At 38.9% G+C, this 22,369-nt stretch overlaps 1 protein-coding gene across 1 annotated transcript in view; it reads left to right on the forward strand.

Annotated features, from left to right (window-relative positions):
- The window catches only part of FAM185A (family with sequence similarity 185 member A), a 37,500-nt gene extending 19,668 nt beyond the window's left edge, over nucleotides 1-17,832 (forward strand). Inside the window, exons 5-8 of the mRNA XM_069036019.1 lie at nucleotides 365-406; nucleotides 5,760-5,855; nucleotides 8,140-8,274; nucleotides 17,585-17,832. Coding sequence (XP_068892120.1) covers nucleotides 365-406; nucleotides 5,760-5,855; nucleotides 8,140-8,274; nucleotides 17,585-17,700 — 389 coding nt within the window. The 3' untranslated portion in view covers nucleotides 17,701-17,832. The remainder of the gene's footprint in view (nucleotides 1-364; nucleotides 407-5,759; nucleotides 5,856-8,139; nucleotides 8,275-17,584) is intronic.
- The last annotated feature ends 4,537 nt before the right edge of the window (nucleotides 17,833-22,369 follow it).

Genomic DNA, 22,369 nt, shown 5'->3' on the forward strand with positions numbered 1-22,369 from the left:
ACAAGATTCCCTCCAGCAGAGATGGGGTATAGGTGTATATAAGAGGAAAACAGAAACTGTTTATGTTATACATCCAATTGAACTTAAATCATCCACAGTGCTGTTGCAGCATCAGAGCAATTTAAAAAAAATGCCCCAATAAAATAAGACAATATTGTGCATTAGCCTTCCACATGCCTCTGCATTTTTTTCTCCCTCAAATCCAGGTGGTGTCTTTGACTTTACTCAGTGTTTTTCTTGTCTGGAGTCACTTCATTATTACTCTCAAGTGTTAAGACTTTTGTTTGTAAAGCAACAACATTAAAAATAAACAAAAAATGTTTCAATAATATGGTTTTTAACATTTTTTCCCTTTTCATTATAGGTAACACCAACCTTCAGACCAAAACAGGAAGTATCACAGTAGGTAGGTTCTGCCTTCTCCCTATCTCTCTTGTTCTTCCCTTTTCCTTTCTAAGAGCTAAATATTCACAGGGGAAGTAAAAAGGAGGTGATTTCACACAGATGTTTTTGCCTCCTTTTCAGGAGTAGCACTGATAACTGTGGCTGAACGAGACCCTTTCCAAACTCATCCTTTTGTGGTTGGGCAAGGCATGTGCTCTTACTTGGTACCCAATAATCTCTGGGCCTTGCACAAGTTAGGCTGAGTCTATGTGTCACCTTTTAGATAAAGATGGGATAAAAGGACATGACAAAACACTAAGTGTACATCAAATGCAGTTGTGTCCTTAATGTAGTTCTCTATCTTAAATTTATTGCTATCAGTGATTAGCTATGTTTAATTTTTATATCAGGAAGCTAATAATTGATGTATTACTTATTTGGAGGGATGATGGGAAGGCTTGTGATAATTTCCGTTTTTTCAAGCTATTATCCTTATAGTTTTTCCTTCAGAAATGAAAATGGCTCATAAACCTTTTTTTTGGGAACCTGGGCATTTATACAACAGGATAACTCAGAGCTATCAATTATAGTATACCTTATATCAGTGCATTTTACAGCACACAAACACTAAAGTGAGAAGTTCAAATTCTAATTATTGCTATGGCAGAAAATTGAAGTAACAGAATCATAGACAAGGCTCAGTGGTCAGTTGAATGTAGAAAGATTTCCTCAGGCCCAAATCTTGAAGATTTCTGCTAATGGTGTTAACTGTAGTCACTCACTAAGCATCTTTCAGGGACAATCTCTAAGAATTGTTCAGGGACTGTTAACAACTCTTCTTATGTTTCTAAGAGCTCTGTATTAACATTCCTGGAAAACTAATGCTAGACACATTCTTAGGAGTTACTCATTAAACCACAGAATTAAATTTTACTTGCTAGGCTGTTTTTCCTTCTCTTAAATAAACTCATAGGGTATGAAGAGTGGTTAAATAAAGGTTTCTTAATATAGGAGTTAGCTTTTTCCATCAACAGATGATGATTATTTTCCTTAATGAACCAGGTTCAGCTTAAACATTAAGACACAGTTGAAGAAACATTATTTTTCAGATTTCAATTCTGACAGCACTAGTTAGAGTTCATCTTTTCCTAAGGAGCATTAAACATCCCTGGTATTTTTATGGATTTTTCTAAAGGTTAAAGACTTTTAAGATCCAGATGTTCAACTCTAAAAGTGTGAGAACACCTCCTGTTTGACCAGTTTGCTCAATGCCTTATCCCTTATTTCACCTGGAAGGGACACCTACAGTGATCATCCAGTCCAACTGCTTGGCCAAGAGGTGAAGTGTCTTGTTTAGGGGCTCTTATACACTAACAGGCTTGGGGCACGACCACCTCTTTGGGAAGCCTGGTCCAGTGTTTGACCACTTTCTCTGTAAGAAAATGCTTCCTTAAAAAAACCAGTCCCATGCATCCTTTCACTGGACACCAGGGAGAAAAACTCAGCACCTCCTTGTGCCCTTCCCCTCTGCAGGAAGCTGCAAGGAGCTATGAGGTCACCCCCCAGCTTCCTTTTCTGCAAACTAGACAAGCCAGGTGGTTTAGTTGTTTGGGGTTTTTTTGCAACAGAATAATTTATCAGAAAGAAACTATGGCCTTTACAACCAATGGATAAAACTTAAAATTGGGGTAGGAAATAGATCATTAAGAGGTAAAAGGATCGTCTGGGTAACTTGGTCAGGAAAGGAGTTGTTTTCAGAGAGATGTCTTTGCTTTGTGTGTTGCATCATTTGTTTTGCTAGGTCCCCCTGGTGAGTATGGTCAGGACTGCTAAGGATTTTTCAGTAGTGTGTGCAATTTAGTGAACTCTAAACAATAAATAATAGTGAAGTCTATTCAGTGAATATATTTCAGTTTCTTATGTTTTGGAACAATGAACTAAAACAAGAATATTTGCCTGTTTTCTATCAATAAGCAATACTAGATAGCTAGTTTAGCAGGAATTAAATCTTCATCACACTTTGGATATGTTGGAATTTTATGCTTTCTCCAGTCGAATCAAATAATGATAAATATTTTGTGTTCCTCTTGAGATGGATTTTGTTACTGATTTTACCATGAACACGGTCAGTCTTTAGGTGCTATTAGGAAAAGTATGTTTTTGCTTAGATTTAAGGAAAGATCACTTGTGTTTAATCCTTTCTTTAGTGCTTGGCTGATAAAGTGAAGGGAGAATACTAAATGTTAGCTTTGTAGGCCTTTCACTGATCTTTAATTATGCAGTCTTTCAAGTTATATGTCTTAGGTCTTATTCTTCAAGCTCTGTTTATTTTTTATAAAACTTAACAAAGACTTTGCCAAGGACATCTTGCTTCACTGTGCCCTTTTTTTTCATCTTTTTTCTCTGGTACCAGTAAATTCTTAAATAGCTGAAGCTGCTCAAGAGTGACCATCTGTTCCATTTCCAGTAAAAGGCTTTGTCCTTGTTTTTCCCCTTGAAAAACCTGGAGAAAACTTTTCCCCTGTCAGTCCTTAGCAAACTCTGAATTCAAACTGTACTTTTTTTCCTTATTTTTACCTTCAGTTATTTGCATTCATATCAGCTAACACTGGGTATGTATTTGAAAATAAATTGCCTTAGGTTTGTTCTGTCATAACCATAAAATATATATTGTCTCCATTATTATTTGTTATGCATTTTGTCCTATCAGCCTGTGCTTCTTAGTATAAGATAATTTTTCATTGTTGAAATATTTATTTATTTATTTAGATTTGGGCACTTTTTTGTTCTATCCCCTCAACTTTGGGGTTGTTTTTAATCCGTTTTCATTTTTTTCCCCTTTATTTGTTAAGAGCTAGAGACACAAACTTAAAACAGCATCTTTATGGACTTTGCAGAAGTGATGAACAATTCCATGTTTCTTGGTATTCTTAATTGTATCTACAGACTTGTATTTAATATCATATCTGTAACATTCATGACACAAATCATATTCAGTTGTTTCCATAAAATATATTTCATGTTACTTCCATAGGTCAAAGCATAAGAGTTGTTTATTGTACAGTACTGTAGTGCCAGGTTTGGTGTTTGATTAGTGCTGCCAAGCTTCTTGGTGGTTTTGAAACTGCTGTAGTTTCTTCAGCCATAGGAAACTTTGTATTAGTGAGGTACTCTGGGAGTCAAAATCTGGCAAGCTGTCCTCCCAAAACAGTGTTCTTCAGTGGAAAAGTGTTCTATTCCCCTTGAGGTTGTTTTTGTCTTCCCTGGTAAATCTGTGCCCTGGTGAGCCTGTCCCTACTGCTCTCCTCCTGCGTCCTTCATTCATGTTGATGCCTTCTGCAAAGAGAATCCAGTCTCTCACAAAATGAGAATTCTTTTTATTTTAATATATATTAATTGAAGATCTAGGAAAGAACACTGTTCAGTCTTGCAGATTCACAAAAGTTATCTTCCCACTGGGAAGAATCTCACAGGAGCTGCTTTTGCATTTGAGGAGTGGGAAGAGAAAGGCTTCACTGGATAAATGTTGTCCCTCTAAAGCACCATCAGCTGGTGGTGTGTGGACTGTTTCTAGTTGTTCTCCCTGGAGAGAGCTGCTGTTCTGTCACAGGAGACTCTTCTTTCTTCCTGCAACAGATAAAGGAACTTATTATATGTTCTGTTTGAAGCAGAAGAGTCAAAGGCTGGATGTTTCCTGTATCTGTTGCCAACAAAATCTCTGTCAGGATTATGTGAAGAATTTGTAATTGGCTGTTACTAAATTTGATGAGGAATATCTGCAAAAACAGCTTTTGCATGAAAACCTCAAGTGATCACTATTTAAAATGTTCATAAAAACGGTTGATGTATGTCAAATTTTCTAGTTCTAATGAGTTTAAATTTTTTACTATTATGAACAACCTTTTAAAAAGTCATCAGTTAAAACTGAGGTTTCATTTTCACTTACACAAGCAAAACTCTTCATTATTAATGAAGAGTTAATTTTTTTTTTTTTTTCAGATTTTGAACAGACCTTCTTTAATACAAAGTCTTGAGATGGCTGAAGCATTCACATCCAGTTCTAGTTATTAATGTTTTCTTTGTAGTCAAAGCCCTTCTCAGTTTCTCAACTGACTAAATATGGATTAGCTGCTTTTTTTTAAAATTACTTTCCCCTCCAAAGAAATCAGCTTTAGCTATAGAATAATGATCCTTTTCCATGTTTTTGCTGTTGTAAGCAGTGCACTGATATTTGGCATCTGTGCTTGAGATCTGCGATCAGAAAACCTCTGGATGAGTTTACTTAGAGCTAAAACTTGTATGGCAAGCATAAAACATTAATATGAGACATCCTTGTTATGATTAATCTAGTTCATTCTCTCATTATACATTTACTTCTTAAAATGGGAAGTTTCATTAAGGTTTGATTTTATTATTTTAGCTACTTATGACAGTTTGACTGTTGGGTTTTTTCTATGCATACGCAGAAACCAGTCTCTACCTCAGGATTTCTTGCCAATACTTTAATTTCTAGCATTGTCTCTAAAAATACCTTTCAGTAACTGCCTTTTGCTCATGTACAAATGTAATTTTTTTATGCTCCTCTAGAGTTTCTTCATAATTTCTTTGCAATTTTTATTAGGTATAAGTCTGTTCAGTAGCTTGAAAGTAAACTATTTGGGATATTTTGAAAGTCTATGTATTTTAAAATGGAATACATTGCAAATAATTAAAGACTACTCAAGTGTACAATTAAAGGTTCTTCAAGACTTTCTATTTGTAAAAACACTTCTTCACAAAGTTTTATGATCATAAATTTCAGCTAATAAGGTATAAAAGAAAATTTAGGCCTCCCTTTTCCAGGGCACAGAACAAATGCTGTTTTCCTGCTATATTAAACATTTGTTGATAATTCAGATGTAGTAAATCAGAGTTTACAAAGCCTGTACTCAGTTACTTGTGTAACAAGATGTTTCAGTGAACAACTGCTTGGTTTTTGTATGGGATAGCTTTCCGGGGTAAAGTTCTCCCTGCACAGAGTCTGAGGAAATGAATTCTTTTGGAAACAAAAATAGATCTCAGTGTTCAAGTTTGGTGCTTGATCTTCAGAAAAGATAAAGACATTCTTGTAGAAGGATGTGTGGTGCAGTTGAGGCCTTGTAGATGTAGAACAACTGCAGAGCTACAGCTGTAGGATTGTGTGCCCCGATTCTGGACTGGGGAGATACATTTTCTTCAGAAACTTGTTTTTCTAAGTAAAATCAGTAAATTATTATACTTCTGAACACAGAAGAATTGACAAAAATGAGTTTGAGGTATAAAGAAAGTTCATGGCAAATCTGTCTTTTAAAAGAGTGAATGATACACAAGTTCTTTTATTTTCTTTTGTGTTTTAGATTCATCAGATGGAAGTCTAAAAGCTTCTACATATCATGGGACGATAGATGTTTATGTCAGTCAATTAAGAAAAGTGGATCTGAAATCCCAGAAAGGTTAGCAAACTAAATCAAATATTTTTTGTGGCAGATTTTGATGTAAAAGAAAAGGGGATATGGGGTTGTTTTGGTTTTTTTATCTGTCTGTAAAAAGTAGTTTGTTGATGTTGGTTATTTATATTTTCATTTTGCCTCATTATTGGAAGATGTCTGTAAATACTTAAAATACAATAAGCTCTGTAAGGGACAAGGATACTTAATATGGATTAAAAAATGTTTATGTTTATCAATGTTTTTCTTTTTTTTCTTCCTGGCAATATACCCAGCAGAATTCTGCAGAGTTGACTAGGGTTACAGTGTTCCTTTGCTTTGAGCACAGTTTTCTCCATGCTGCTGTCTGTGCAGTGATAACTGACACACATTTATTTTTCTTGCCTTCTCACTGAAATGTCCTACTATGAAAATTTGAAGGCAGAAAAACAAAGATGGGAGAGCCTTACCCTACCATATTTCCTTCATTTTCTCACCTGCTTACTCACTAAAACCTTCTTAATTAAAAGCCTAAAGTTGAATTCATAGTTTTGCCATTCAGAAGATATGATACTGCACATTGCAGAGCCCTGAGTACATCTTGTTAGTCCTAGTTTTGAAAAAAACAACCCTGAAAAAACACAACAAAATGCAGACAAAAAAAATCCAGAACAAGCCAAAACGCACTACAGCATTTTTATACTTGACTTTAATGTCATGTCAGGCACTTCAGGTGGATTTAAATGAACATGGTATTTGGTACACTTGTGTCTCCTGTGAGACAATGCCTGTGCCCTGTTAAAATCTAACAGTTACTCAAAATGTGACTGATGGTGTCAATGCACTAAAATCATTTGTTCATCTTTCTGTACAATCTATTTTGGTTTCATTAGTGCAAAGAAATTTATTTTTAAATTATTTCTTGGTTTTCCTTTTTATCACTTATTGCTAAGTTAATGTCTCTTTGAGATAGTAGCAAAGAGGAATGTATTTAATAAAAGCTAATTAATGTTATTTGCAAAATATTTTCTGACATCTCTTCTGGCAGCACAGCTTAGTACAGACAAAGTTGAAGTTCTGTTTCTGTTTACCCTGTAAATTCAGAATAACTGCTGACAGCTGCAGTGTAGAAAATGTCCAATTTGTGATAAATGAGCTGCATGTGTGTTGGTTTTTATGAGTCATCACTGAGCAACTCTCCAAAGACGACCCAAAGATGAAGACCTTTTCCCTTTCTTATTCTAATAAAAAAATGCAGGCCTAAATTATACTGGAAGTTACTTGTTCATCAAAACTGTCACAGGCAAGTGATTCTGCTGAGTCTAAGTTGCTTAGCTAGGGTTGCTTTCTGGTGCTGCTTAGCTGTTATTCTTACTGTGTTTTCTTAAGCTTTTGGGATGCATGTCAAGAAATTGTTTTATGTTTTTCTAATGTGAATGTTGAAATTGAGCAAAAACTGAGAAGCACATATAAGTGTATTCTGAATTTTTCAGGTTTTTGATCTAATGCGCAGGACAGAGCTTCCAAACTGTGACTGAGTTATTTATAAAGATTACTAATGTAAGCAGCTTGGGGGCCCAGTGTCTGCCTTTGGTCTAATGCAGAGAAGCACAGATTTAGGAGAAGCAGAAGTCAGAATTTCTGGGTTCAATGTCAAAGCAGAATTATTCAGGCCACCAATGCTGCAATTTTGCTACTAGTTTACATTTTAGTGATGCATAGTCTAAACTAGTTTGTCAGTTTTGAGACTGCATCTGTTGGAGGATGTGAACAGCTTGCCCTGAGCAGTAAAGCAAAGACAGTTGCCAGCATTCACAGTACGTGAGCGGTGTCTTATCCTTCCAGAGGAGCAATTCTTTCATTGTGTGCCATGCAGTGACTGGATTATTTGTCAGCTGTGATGCCCTGTCCTTTCTCAGGAATGTCAATATGTAACTAGAAGATAAATCTGAAGTCATAATAGTTGTGAGTTCTATTATGTTTGCTTCCTTGATCATTCCTGTAATAAGATCCTCTACCAAAATACATTGCTGGAAGTGTATGCCATTATTTATTTTCATGTGTGCAAAGGAAATGCTGTGATACCCTTTTCTACATGAGACATGCCGTGCCCTGTTTATGATAAATGAAGATACCTTCATTTATCCTTTCAGTAACCAAAAAAAAGAGGTTACTGTGTCTGAAGACTTTTAAAAAAATCCCAACCAAGCACAACCAAATGATGATTTGATTCAAGTTAGTGAAATAATGGCCTGTTTCATGCTTTGATCTCAGTGTTAAACTAACTAGCTTTCACTTAAATTTATACCAGGTTCAATCACAGTCAAGGTACCTGCGTCTCTCAAAGCCTATTTAGAGCTGTCTGGAAGAAAAGTGGATGTGAGCTCAGAGATCCAGTTAAAAGAAACACAGAGTGCCTCCAAAGACGATCATGTAACTCTAAGTGGTAAGGCTTACTAATCTTGGCTTCCAATAAATGTCTGTCTGGCCTAAGTCAAAGGCATCTACATTTCTTTATTAGTTTATTGCCCTTGGCGTCTGCTTGTTTAATCTGCTTCATGTTCAGATGTTTGCTTGTGCCGTTGTACTCCCCATGTTACTGGATGACTTTAAAATTTTATTTGGTCAGTGACTTGTGAATGTAATCACTTCTTCTAACAAAAGTCTTAGAGCCAAATTCCTCCTTAGCATTAGTCCAGTGAATCTGTGGGAGATAATCCAGAGCAGAATTTGACTCATTGCTTTGTTGGCTTAGAAAGTCACACAGACTTTCCTAGGCAATCTATTATATTAAAAATATAATTAAAAAATTCTGTCTGTTTCTGAGTCAAAGGGGGAAGTAAAAGGGGTATATGGCATATTTATAAATGTACAGTAGTGCAGAATAGGCTGAGAAATGGTGGGTGGGAGATGAGAAGAGCAGAAGAAGCTGGAGCTGGAGGAATAGAGGGTACGTGGAAAGGTACCTGCAATTACTGGAAGCATTTTTGTAAGGCATTTAAAATTGAACTTATAATCCCAGGTCTTGCTGTTTCCAGCTTTAGAAAACAGTTGTACAGTTCACTGTGTAGGGTGTGTATTTCTCTCCCCCACTCCAGATGTGGCTATCTAGAAGTTAAGTTGCTTTTACCAATTACACAGTTTGCTCTAGAGAAAACATTAACTGAAAGCTGGAGCCCTCAGACACATTATGTTTGAACGTGTTATGTCAGCGTGACCTGATGTGACAGCAGATTGGATAAGGCTTTGAGTTTTGCTCTGGTTTTAAACCTAAGAAAATATGCACAAAAACTCTTTTCCTCCCCCATGTAAGATGGTAATCTCAAAGTCAGGAAACATTAGAAGTGTAATTACATAATTTTAGTATGTAGCCTGCTTATATATCTCTTCCTGCCTAGGAACAGTAACTAGCACTTAAATTTACTAGTGGTTATTAAATACAGTTTCTTTAAAAACCATAATTAGAAGTTCTCAGGCTAGAAAACTGTGGAAGGACCCCAGATTCTAGCAAGACTATGTGGAATGAATCACCTCAGCAGTAAAACAAGACTTCTTCTCAGTGAATGAGCACCGCTGGCCAGTCAATCATCTTGCTGCTTTGGCAACATTAAAGATAAGAGCTGGTGTTTCAAATACACACAGCTGAATGACTTCTCTGGTTTCACAACTCAGTCAGTGTTTATGTAGGACAGTCATCACTGAAGCAGATACAATTTTTCAACCCACTGTTCTGTATGGAAATGATCTTGGCACTTGAGGCCAAAAGCAACCCTAATTAGTTAACTCTGAAATATACACGTCCCAAAGGCACAGAAATGATCAAGAATTATGCAAAGGCAACAGCATTAGGCCAATGATTATCAGTTGTTTAAAGAAGTTAAGGTGTTACCAAAAAGGGAAATACTTCCTGCTTCTATTTCTCTTTACCTTACGGTGTATTCTTTCTGCAGGCAAAGCACTTGCCCCCTCACTCTCAACAATCGCTTCCTCTTAAAGTTGATATTTGGTAATTTTCATGTACAAGTAGATTCTGGAATAATTGAAAAGAATTTAATGCAATTTCTGTTTCCTGAGAACATTATTTACTGTTGAAGTTTCAGGTACAAGGTTCATAGCTGTCTTCCTGCTGCGACTGAAGAAATGTAAAATAGACGGTGAAGAGGGGCTCTGCCAAGTGGATAAAAGCTGTATCAGAAGAGCATGGCAGTTTGGGGTTTTTATGCTTTTGAGTTCAAAGATTAGTTTAAAAAAAGATGATTTTTCAGAAAATCCAATTCTCATGTGGATAACACAACAACTGTCTGCTTTTAGGAAGTTTTGCTTGCCTCTGGGAATATTTGAAGGTTTTAGAGAGAAGGCTGTCCAGTGGGAAGACAGGGCAGAGTTCTGTGACTTGGGTAAACATGCACTTAGTCTGTCACCTGCTCTAGGAAAGCCTTCCCTACTGCTTTAGAGCAGTTATCATGTATATCATCACCTGGCTGCATGGCCCCCCCTTCCACACTGAGAGGGGAGCCAGTACACTGCAAGCCCTCAAGCACTCACATCCAGGGTTTTGCCAGATAGCCAAGGAATAGAGTGGGATTTAGTGAAAGCAAGAAGGTGGAAATCTGGGCTGAGTGCTCTAGAGACAGAGGGATGAGAGTGTGAAAATTTGTTTTGCTCTTTTAGAAAAAGAAGGGACTTCCCTGCAAAACTGGGACACTTGCTGAGAAAGGGAGGGAACTAGAGAGCAGTGACAGGGAGTTTGTTCTTTGAAGTAATTTGCAAGGGCAAGGCATCTGTTTCCATTGGCATCAGTAGGTACTCTTAGAAGTAGTATGTATGGTATAATGAAATGTTACAAAAACAGAGTTCCTGCTAAGCACTGATCCAGCTTCCATCAGTGGAAGTGTTTGGCTGTCTGCTGTCAGTAAATTGAGTAATTCCAGTGATTTCTGATTGTAATCTTGTCAAGGTGTTCTTTCTTTTCCCTGGCAAGTAGGGAAGCCCTTACTGCTCAATGTCTGCCTTTTTCTTCTCTCCACGTCTGTCTGTGTTCTTAAATCAGCTGGTTTAAGATGCCTGTGGAGGTAATTAGCTATAGGTACTCTATGTGGTAAGAGGAAGAGTAGCAAGCTAAAAAGTGTTAAATATTTAAGCAGAAAAGGAATTTAGGAGACTGTTATGTCAAAGGGGTTACAAACATATTGAAGGTCAAGGTTAAAGGTCATATAATTTTGATTTAGGTGCTTTTTAGGCCATTTTCCAATAAATCAGGTTCAAAGTATGAAGGTAGGCACAATTACCTGTGTAGTCTGAAGAGGAGCAATATTTAAATAAGACCAGGGAACGGTAGTGTTACACCATTGAAAACAAACAGTGTATTAGCATGATCCCTAAAACTCAAAATAATCCTTTGGCTTTACATGGCATTAGTAATACTTTGCTGGAATGTGTCCAGTTTTGAGTAATGTACTTCAAAACTGTAGAATCTATAAAGGAGAACATATGAGTGGAGTCCTAAAATCATGATTAATGAGAGAAGACTGAAAAGTTCTGGTTTTGTCTCAAAAGAGAAGACAAAGGGAAGAGAAGATACATTTTTCTAGTACATAAGTTGCTACAGAGATAAAAGGAAATAAATTGTTCTGTCCACTGGCAATAGGACTAGAAACTATGATTTGATACTATGGTAAAGAAAACTTAGTGAAATAGCAAGGAAAACTTCCTTGTAGCCCTGGTCTGGGGAGGCAGTAGGAGTGTTGGTACTGCAGACTGTGAAGACCAGGTGATGTGAGTGTGTCAGACCAAATTCAGTGCTTCCTTCAGGAGGTTGTTTCAGCTCTGTTTTCTCTTGTCTCCAGTTGATGTGACCATCTGTTCCCACCCACTCCAAAGTAACAAAGGGAGGTTATCAGCCATGTGGGTGGATGGGGACTAAATGAAATGCAGCCATTGGACACGCTTCAGCCACTTTGGCTGCCAACTTGTGTGTTGACAGCTGTAAACTTGCTGGAAAAACTCTTGCAGTCATTCAGAGACTTTATTTGAATCCTTGTAGTTAATGGTATCGACTTCCAAGCCTAATTGTCTGGAAAATAAACCATGTAAATCTCATCTGTGAGTGGTGCCAGGGACTTGCCTTATTTTGGATGTTTCTCCATCCCTGCCCCAGTTCTAGTGCCATGTTCACATCCAGTGTCAACCTTTCACCTGATGCCATCTTCTTGGTGCTGAGTGAACTTTTAGCTTTGCAGTCACTTCATCTGGTTTGCAGCAGGTGTGTGAGTTTCCATGGTAAAAGTCCCACCGTGTCTCAGGTGCTCCTCAGAGGCTGTGGATGTTGGTCATTGTTATTGTGTCTCCCTCTTCTTACCTTCTCAACTGGCAAACCTCTTTGTATTTTTCTGTCCTCATACAAAGAGCAAATGCTTTGGGAATTATTGTCTTCTCCCAGGTCGAGACATACTTGCTCCCAGTTGTCATTAGCATGACAGCAATTGCAGCAATTAACAGGTCTTTTAGGTTTTGGTACTAATCCCATCTTGTCTACAGCACAAGAGCTTTGCTAAGCCACCTGAGAGCAATGTTCCTCTGAGCTATGCCTCTGGTGACCATGCAGGGAATAGGACTCTCCCATGTTAATTTATGCCTTCCCTCAGATGTCTGTACTGGACATGGAGAGGAAATCCCCATTGTCTTGTCTAACTCCTTTTCTCCTGTGAAGATTTTCAAGTACACATTGTCTCTACCTTATGGGTTGATCCACTATCCAATTATTCTTCTAATACTTCAGAACTTCTTAGATAGCCTTCCTCTTCCTGTGCCTCCAGAGAGTCAGCCTGTCCATAATTACCAGATTCCTTTGAAAAGACGGACATTGACACTACCATCCTATCTCTGACTTCTCAGGTTTCTCTTACTAACATGCTTCAAATCTTCTCATCCTGCCTGGTTCTCCCAGTAGATTGTGGTAAGAAGCACCTTTCTCCTTGCAACAATCATTCACTCAGGCATGCACTGAAATATTACAACTTTCACATCTGCCTGATGTTCCCCGCTGGACCAAGGGGGATCTAGACAGATGTTTCCTAGTACCAGGAAAAACTTACTTCTCACTGCTCACTTAGTGGTCCCTCAAAGTAGTACTAGGGAGAGCAGCCTATGGAATGCTGTAGCCTTCCCTTTAGGATTGCTTTAAATGCAGTGTGCAGGAGGGGGCTGACTGCATGAGTCTCCTATACCATGCTCAAAGCTTTATGGATGGATGTGTTTAAGAGTCTTCATTATGAGAAACTCTATTTTGTTTACTCCAAGATAGTGTCTGTGTTTTTAGCTGCCTGGAGTTCAAGGGTTGAATACAAACACAGCTGAAAGGGCAGTGAATAACATGAGGCAAGCAGCTTGCCTTTAAAAGGGAAATAACTGAAAGAGCTTGTATTATGTCAGTCTGCTGAAACTTCAGGTTTTATCTGAAGCTTACCAGCTGCGCAAGTGTAGAACTTCTCCCATTGTGCAGCTGTCTTGGGTTTGTTGCAGTCAGCATTGCAGTTCTGATCCCAGGAGTAACACTATCTGCTGTCATGTTCCCCCCCCCTCGTTTTGTCTGTTCTCAAGGCACTTCAGAACTTTCCTTTTTTCTTAGAAGCAGTTTTTATTGACTTTTGGCCACTAGAATTGAGTGGGAAGAGCTTTGTTTTACAATGTCCTTCTACATACTGCCCTCTGTGAAGCCTTGATCCTTAAGCAGTATCTTAAAAAAAAAATAAACAAAGACCCAGGTTGTATCTGGAAAAGATTACATTCCTTTGAGTCAAAAAGAAAGTTCATCCAACTTTTATTAAACACGTTAGAGGAGATGCTATCCTAGAGATTTTTATTGGTTTCAGCTTGCATTTAACTCAAGCTGTTCACAGCCTTTTGATATATACCACAGTCCTAACACTACCAATGAACAACACTTAAAATATGATCCTCTTCTTGTGTTTTATGGTATGAAAATCGAACTCTCAAGTTCTCCAGTCTCTAGGAAGACAAGTAAATAAACAGTCAGTACTTGACTGTAAAGTTTTACAGAGGTGTTACCTTCCTTTAGATACCACATGCTGGGGAGGGGAAAAAGACTCCAACCTTTTTCCTGGGCATTAAATTGAAAAGTTGGGCCACACAGCATAATGGTACATCTGTCTTCTCCTGAACTCATGCTGCTGTCTTGACTGGTAGGTTTTAAAATTCATTTTTCCCCTGCTTCATTCTCAGTCCAGGAGGCTGTTTGTTTTTGTGATTTAATCGAGCTAGCAAAGTCTTCCTCAAAATCTGCTTATGTTCTCACAGTATTCAAAGTACAAGCAGTGAGTACAGTTAATACCCAAGCAGTCATCAAAAGGTCTCCAGCTAAACCTTGTTGCTTGATTAGTGCCTCATACACAAAGCTATTTAAAGGTCTTAAATATCTTTGAACCTGCTACTACTGATGGGCTTAATAACCTTAATATTTGCCTCATGGACAAATTTCCAGAAGAAGCATAAGGAACAAAACATTTCTGTACATTCACATAGCAAAAGCAAAATGAGAAACAGAGCTCAGACAACAAATGAGCTTTAAAATGGCTCTTGTAAATTTGTTTCTGTGTTCTGTAAACTCTTCTATAACTTTTCAACCAAGGTGTAAGTAGTACATGAAACTTCATATACAGCGCTGATTCTGTGCTTCAGTGCTTGTTTCTTGTACAGAAGTACAAGCCATAGTCACAAAAACATGAGAGAGGAACTGGGACCAAGCACTCCAATATGCGCTTTCTGGAAATAGATCTCTGCCCTGCATTTATTGTGTCCTCTCTCCCTAGAAGAAAAAGCTGTATTTTTAGTGTTCTACAGCTCTGTAAAAGGATCAACTGAAATTTTCCTTTATACTTTTTTGGTTCAATTTTTTATCACCTGGAGACTGTTTCCTGTTTAAAAATTGGGCTGATACAATGTTTTAAGGACTATCTGTGCTTAAAAAACAGATTCTGTTTTAATTTTTGTTCTGTATTCTCTGATACAATACTATTGAAAATCAGCAATTCAGGACAGCTTTGAGGAACTGAATTTTCAAATTTTAATGGATTTCATGTACAACACATTTGTCCAGCTTAGTGATGATCATCACAGATTTAAGGCTGCAATTAGATCTTGAGTAGGTCTGTGGATTCTGCTTACAATAGCAATGATACTGACACTGAGTGTGACTGAGACTGCTGCTGTCTGGAGCTATCAGGAGTGCAGAAATTGTGCTGGGATATCCCCATGGAGACACCTGAAGGCATGTTGTAGTCTGGTAGCAGGGGACACTGGAGTGACTCTGACACTGTTGGACTCCTCTGTATTTCCAAACCATACTTCAGCCTATTGGGAATTGCTGTGGATTTGGCCCATAAACTTAAATAAATTCCTCTTAGAACTGCTAGAGCACTGAAAGGCTATTGAAAAGTTCTGGCACATAGGCCTGAGTTGTGGAAACCAGTGCAGTGATGTCAGTTGGAGTTTTGCCACTGTTTTTGCTGTGGCCAAAATTTAACTTCAGCTGTGTTGCAGAGCATGTTTGCAAATTTGGTTCAGAATCTGCTTCCCTGCCATCCCTCTTGCTATTCCAGGCTCAAATTAGTTCTAAACTTAGAATTCACACAGTTAAATGAACACTAAAGTAATAATAAATGATATTTTGTAAAGATAAACGAAAGTGAAGGTTGATCTTGTGATAAAGGCACTGATTTGGGACTTAAAAGATCCCAGTTTAATTCCCAATATGGACACAAAGCTTTTGTATCAATTTGGAAGGTCACTTATTCTCTCTTGGCCTCAGTTTCTTAGTCTCATTTTAAAATTAAGTTGAACTCTCTTCTTTGTTATACAGTGAGCTTTTCAGAGCATGACTGTGAATACTGAGTTTATGTGAAATATGTAAGAAGACAGATACCTCAGGGTTGTGGGGTTTTTTAGGCCACTATCATAAGGAAACAGTAATAGTAGCAACATGTCTGTCATCTGGAAAATCAGGTCTTACTATGTCTCTTTTCAGTGTTTACAATAATAATTAAAATATTTGAAATTACTTAGCCTGATCAGTATCTCATGTAGAGTCATGGTTTAAGCAGAACTGACAAATGAGCACCAAGCAGCCCCTCACTCACTCCCCACCACTGGGATGGGGGGGGAGAAGCAGAAGAGTAAAAGTGAGAAAATTCATGGGTTGGGATAGAGACTTTGAGATAAAGACAGCTTGATGGATAAAGCAAAAGCTGTGCTCACAAGCAAAGCAAAACAAGGGATCCTTTCACTACTTCCCAGGGCAGGCAGGTGTTCAGCTGTCCCCAGGAAACCAGGGCTGTATCTCATGTAGCAGGTCCTGGGTTGGGTCAGAGAAATGCCATCACTCTGAATGTCCCCTGCTCCTCCTTCTGCCGGCTCCAATGCTGAACATGGTGCCATACAGTTCAGAATATCCCTTTGGTCACTCGGGGTCAGCTGTCCCAGCTGTGTCCCCTCACAGCTTATTGTGTGCCCCCAGCCTCCTCGCTGGCAGGGCAGTGTTAGAAGCATAAAAGGCCTTGATGCTGTAAAAGGGCCACTCACAGATAACAGATTTTATATATTGCCAACACCATTTTTAGCACAAACCTAAAACATGGTCCATACTAGCTACTATAAAAAAAATTAGCCCTACCCCACAGAAAACCAGTGCATGTAGGGTTTGTGTGGCCAGGTTTTGGTAGTGGGGGTGCTCTAGGGGTGGCTTCTGTGAGAAGCTGCCAGAAGCTTCCCTTATGTCCTACAGAGTCAGCGCCAGCCTGCTCCAGGATGGACCCACCACTGTCCGGTGCTGAGCCCATCAGTGACGGTGAATGACACAGTTAACGGGGAAAAATCCTGCTGCACACCAGCAGCTGGAGAGAGGAGTGAGAATATGTGAGAGAAACAGCCCTGCCAATACCCAGGTCAGGGCAGGAGGTGCTCCAGATGCCAGAGTAGAGATTGCCCTGCAGCCCCTGGTGCAGCCCCTGGAGAGCTGCAGGGGTGCAGAGATCCAGCTGCAGCTGGTGGCGGACCCCATGTGAGAGCAGGTGAAGAGCGTGAGGAGTTCTCCTTCTGCAGAGGAAGGAGTGGCAGAGATAATGTGTGAACTGACCACAACCCCTGTTCTTTGTCCCCCTGTGCCTCTGGTGGGGAGAAAGTAGAGAAATCAACAGTGAAATTAAGCCTGGAATGAAGGGAGGGGTGAGGGGGATATGTTTTTAAGATTTGGCTTTATTTCTTATTACCCTCTCTGATTTGATTGGGAATAAATTAAATTAATTTTTTCCCCAAGTCGAGTCTGTTTTGCCTGTGATGGTAACTGATGCCTGATCTCTTCCTGTCCTTATCCTGACCCCTGAAGCTCTTGTTATACTCTCTCTACCCTTTTCATCTGAGGAGGAGAGTGGTAGAGTGGCTTTGGTGGGTACCTGACATCCAGCCAGGACCAACCCACCATAACATATTTCTTCGCTTAGAATAAAAAGTGCAGTACTATATAATAAAAACACTACTCTATTGTAAGGATTTATTATGGGAAATTAGATGAATGCAAAAAAACTGTATCAAGAAGGTAATGTCAGAAGTCTCTGCTAAAAGTACACAAATTCTACCAAATAAAAATGCTGTAAGTGCTTCCAGGGAGCTTGGGAAAAAAAGACAATGTGAAGATGATATGTTTACTGTGTGTCAAATTAAACTAACAGAACTCTCTTTTCCAGGTCACATGAATCAAAGGGATGAAACAGACAAATGGATTAAGGCTGACACACAAAATGGTAAAGTGTGTCTTAAAAGCCAAAGCTGGATCCAGTCTGTCAAGCTGAAGAGTTCTTAAAGGTGAAATAGGCCAAAGAAGTTAAATCAAGAAACCACAAAAGAATATTTCTGTAAAATTATGAAACTTTTTGGATGTATATTCTTAATATAAAAGAGAAACAATATTAAAAATAAGAGCATTTTAACCTAAGATTTGCCTGTGACAGTGCTGGTGCTAAACAGTCTGGTTTACTTTTAGTGCCTTTTAGGAACAAGATGATCTTACATATATCAGAATTTATATAACTTTACCCACTTACCATATCAGTTTAAAAGCTGGTAGCTTTCAAACAAAAGTTTGGAGTTGTCATTTAGAAATAAAAAAAAGCATTTGCAACACTTCCAAGATGACATGCTTTGCAAGCTCTGTTATACTTTCAAATTAAATGTCTCAATACTGGGGGAATTCTGCTGGTTTATGCAAAATACAGAGTTTTCTTCAACCAAATTGTATCATGGATAGCATAAAATCACTTTCAGAACTGTAGTTCTTATGTGGTCTTCTCATTTGGTGTTTGAACCCTGAGCAGTTTCTGCCTGGGCAATGGGTACTCTATTGTAAAAATACTTCTGTGAAATGGCAGAACTTGCTCCATGTCATCGTGAACTGCTGGTTTGTGAATAGAAATAAGAACTCCAGCTATGTCTACCACTGCTCATCTGCAAAGAAAAGCTTTTAAAATAAGTAAAAGTGCAATGGATCTGAGTAATTTCATTACTGAGTGTTCACTGGAACACTCCTCCAATTGGACTTCAGGGCCAAGTCCACATGAACATTCCCCTGAAGGAAAAGCTGCCATAGAATGGAAGTATTGGCCTGGTAACTGAGAACTGGACTCTCTTTGTTTGCTATGTTTGCAGTGACTTAGAGCCCTGTCCTGCAAAGCTGCCAGGCAGCTCTTGGAGGCAGGAAGACAGAGGAAGGAGGTGAGGGGAGCAGGTAGGCCCTGCACAAGGGCAGGACTGATTTTTGTGGAGAATTCCATGTTACTGTAATGCAAACAGACAGTAAAGTCAATGGAGCTTTTAAAAGCCTTTCCATACCTCTGTATGGCACCTTATAAAAAGAAGTAGTGAAATTTGTGTTTTAAGCTGAAATGTAAGAATCCCTGCCAACTGAGTGGATGGCAAGGAGCAGGAGAAAATTCAGACAGTCAGCTCAGGCTTTAAGTTTTGTATATATGTGTTTGTACTTTAGGTCATAATGGTACATTATGAAATGAACTTCTCCTTTGCCACAGGATTCCCTGGGAGGTATAATTGCCCCTGGCTAATGGACTTCAAGAGTCAAGGGCAGCATTTCTGCTGTAATTCAGGGTGGTTAAAAACTCCACATTCTGTTTACTGTTGTGTGTACTATTTGTTGGGATGAGGTGGGCACTGATGCATATGACAAATTAATGTATTTTTAATATAAACACTAATATATAAAACATTTCTAATAGTATTACTAAAGGCATTACAATATTACTAAATATGAGTTATTATACTTTTTAAGGTTACAAAATTAATAAATTATAATGGGTTTGGATATCCAGAAAAATATTTGAAACAAATGATTTCTATGCCCTGCTACAGCCAAAGTGGAAAAAGCACCTCAAAATTCACACCACATGAAAACATAAAAACAGTCTAGCAGATACTTCACAAGATCAAATCCATTTAATGGTCCCATTATTCATCTGGAATACAAAGGCTGTCAGCCTGAGATTAAGGTTGTGGTTTTTGGGACTGCTGCATCAGCAGTTTAAGGGAGAACATACTAAGAAAACATGTTGTTTGTTCCATATCCAAAAGAAAGCAAACTCTGGCTTTCAATTCATTGATTTTCTAAATCTAGCAGGAATTAAACATCAGGATTTTTAGTTACTCACTTAAAGAAGTTTAAATAAGCCAGCAGAAAAATTGTGCTACCGCTAAAGCTACTGATTATATTCATTCCAAGCTAATGTAATTCCAAGCTAATACCAACTAGAATGTTAATATAAAGGTCAAGAATGAGCTGAAGGAGGACAAATCCTTGAGAGTTTCCCCAAAGGCATTGAAAAATGTCTTGTTCTGCTATAATGAGGTGAAACTATTTTTCTCTAGACAAAGATATCAGCAATTAGAATCTGAATGGTAAATCCCTTATGTGCTCATGTATCTCTTTTGTCCATTTGGTGAGAAGACGTATTCTTGTAACTGGAGCAAATTTATACTTTTAACACTTTTTTCATCTGTGCTCCCTTTAATTTGGTTCTCCTGGTCTCTCAGCTGCCAGCCAGCCCACAGTTCAGATCTGCAGACACTAACATCAGCTCCTTTAGAGAGCTGGACTCAGCCCAGGAGGCCTTTATGAGAAGGAGGGCTCTGGGTGCACAAGTGACTGTTGAGAAGTGGAGAACTGTGCTTAAATGGTTGGGTGTAGTTGTGTATTAAAGAATCTGTAGTCTATACCTACTCACTGCTCTCAGTTACTCAAGAAGGCTGTATTTGCTGAGTACCAGCCACATCAAGTGTGAAGTTCTCTGGGGAGTCGGAGTGTTTGTGTCCTGGAGAGGACCTTCATGGCAAAGAAGAACCTCAAACACATGCAGATTTATTCATTGCTTACTCTGCACAGGACTACAAAAACTTTCATTATTGAAAGATGAAGACAGCTTGAATCAACATCTGAGAGTTAGCAGTGCTGTCTGAGTGCAGCTGTCTTGCTTGAAGGCATTCATACCCCTGTGAGAAAGATTTGCAGTGCTTCCTTACTAATGCAGCAAATGGCCTTTTATTAAAGTTTGATTAGTTTTAAGAAAAAATAACACAGTGGTCTTTTCATGCTCTAGAAAAAAACCCTTGAAATGTAGAGATGTTGCACAATTTCTTCATTTTTCATTTTGAAGAATTTGTTTTTTCAGGCTCTGATCTGTGTTTTTTCGTGAAGGTGCTTATGTTACCATCTCAGTCATATCCAAGCCAGGAAGGAGGATCAGCATCATTATGTTCCTGTTTCTCCAGTTCAGCTGTGTATTTCAAGACAGCTTGTCTGTAACAAAGGTTCAAAAATAATAATGACAAAATAAAAATTTTTGGAGGCTGTTTCTACAAAGAACACTAGAAGCAGTTTAATGAGGAAAAGTTCCTTGTTTTAACTAAAGCTATCAATACTATAAGGGTGTTGTGGAAAGTAAACTAGAAGATAATTGTTTAGGTCATAGAGTCGCAGAATAAATTAGGTTGGAAAAAGCCTCTGGAGAGCGTTTCATCCTGGTGTTGCTTTAAATGTATCCAGCTAGACCAGGTGAGTCATGGCTTTGCCCAGATGAGTTCTGAACATGTTTAGGGATGAAGGTTGCACAGTCTCTGTGAGCCTCTTCAAGAGTTTGACCAGCTTCCTGGTTAAAAAAATTAAAGTTTCCTTTTAATCAGAATGTAATCAGAATTTTACGTATGCCACTTGTCCTATCAGTGCACCTTTGAGAATGGTCTGGCTGTGCCTTCTCTTCTGTGTGCTCTGATAGGGGTTAGAGACAGCAATAAGGTCTCCTCCATCTCGAGCCTTCTCCCGTGACTTACCAAAGCAATGCTCTGGAGATTCTTCACACAGCACATGCTCCAGCCCTTTAATGGTCTTGGTGGGCTTCATCCACACTTGCTCTAGTGTGTCAGCATCTGCCTGAACACAGATCTGAGTGGGTGATGCCACTGGAATAATAATATTGTCTTTGGAAGAAAACATAACACCAAACAAGATAAATAAACCATCTACCTCCAAAGGTATCACGGCATCTCCAGAGTGTTTTTTCATAGTTCTATAGGAAGGCTATAGTAACTGTGCAGGTCCATCTCTTTTTCTGTTTGAACCAGTGTCTGTGGCACCTCCAAGTATTTTTACCCTTTCCTCCTTCACCCTCTGCTTGCTTTTTGGCCAGCCTCTCTCCTGTACTTATCTTCTGTCACTCACCTCTTTTAATGTGTATTGTTTCAGAAATAGAATTGAGTGCACAGTGGGCAGAGCTACAAGAGCCTTACCGTTACCTGCGCTTACCTGCACTGGCCCTGGACCTGCCCCAAGGCCATGTTTTGCAGCTTCTGTGACAGCTGAACCAGAAGAGAGTTGTCTATGATGCTCAAACCCACCCATGACACCTAGATCTCTCTCAACATTTTGTGGCCACTGCCTTTTTGCAGCATTAGAACATAAACCCAAAAACTAGATCAAAATTAAAGAAAATCTGGCCTCCTGAGTGAGACACTAAAAAGAAGAGCAAATCTCTCCTTTCCCTTCTTTCCTGGCAGTGTCAGTCCCACAACTTTCATTACCTTCCCAAACTGAAGAAGCTCAACCCACCACTTTCAGTCTTGTGAATGTCTCTTTCTTTCCATGCCTTGTGTGACCTGGCTGCCAGCCTGGTCCTGTTGAGCAGAGCACCCTTCTGCCCAGCCTCCCCCAGCTCTGGCTCTGCGCTCCAGAACCCCCTCTGTGCTGAGCATACTCCAGTGCTCCTTGGAGAAATGCCAAGTCTCTGCATCTCCCATCCTCTCCAGGATTTTCAACCTGATCTGGTGTGTCACAGCCACAGCAAGGCAGTCTTTCTCCCTGCTGGCCAGTTCCTAAGCTCTGGAAAAATACAATCTATAGCATCCAGACAATACTAGAAAAAAATCCAAATTGAAGCGCTTTGTTATCTGCCAGTAATGCTGCTGCAGTGTTT

The sequence above is a fragment of the Aphelocoma coerulescens genome, chromosome 1A (assembly GCF_041296385.1).
Source record: "Aphelocoma coerulescens isolate FSJ_1873_10779 chromosome 1A, UR_Acoe_1.0, whole genome shotgun sequence".
Taxonomy (NCBI): domain Eukaryota; kingdom Metazoa; phylum Chordata; class Aves; order Passeriformes; family Corvidae; genus Aphelocoma; species Aphelocoma coerulescens.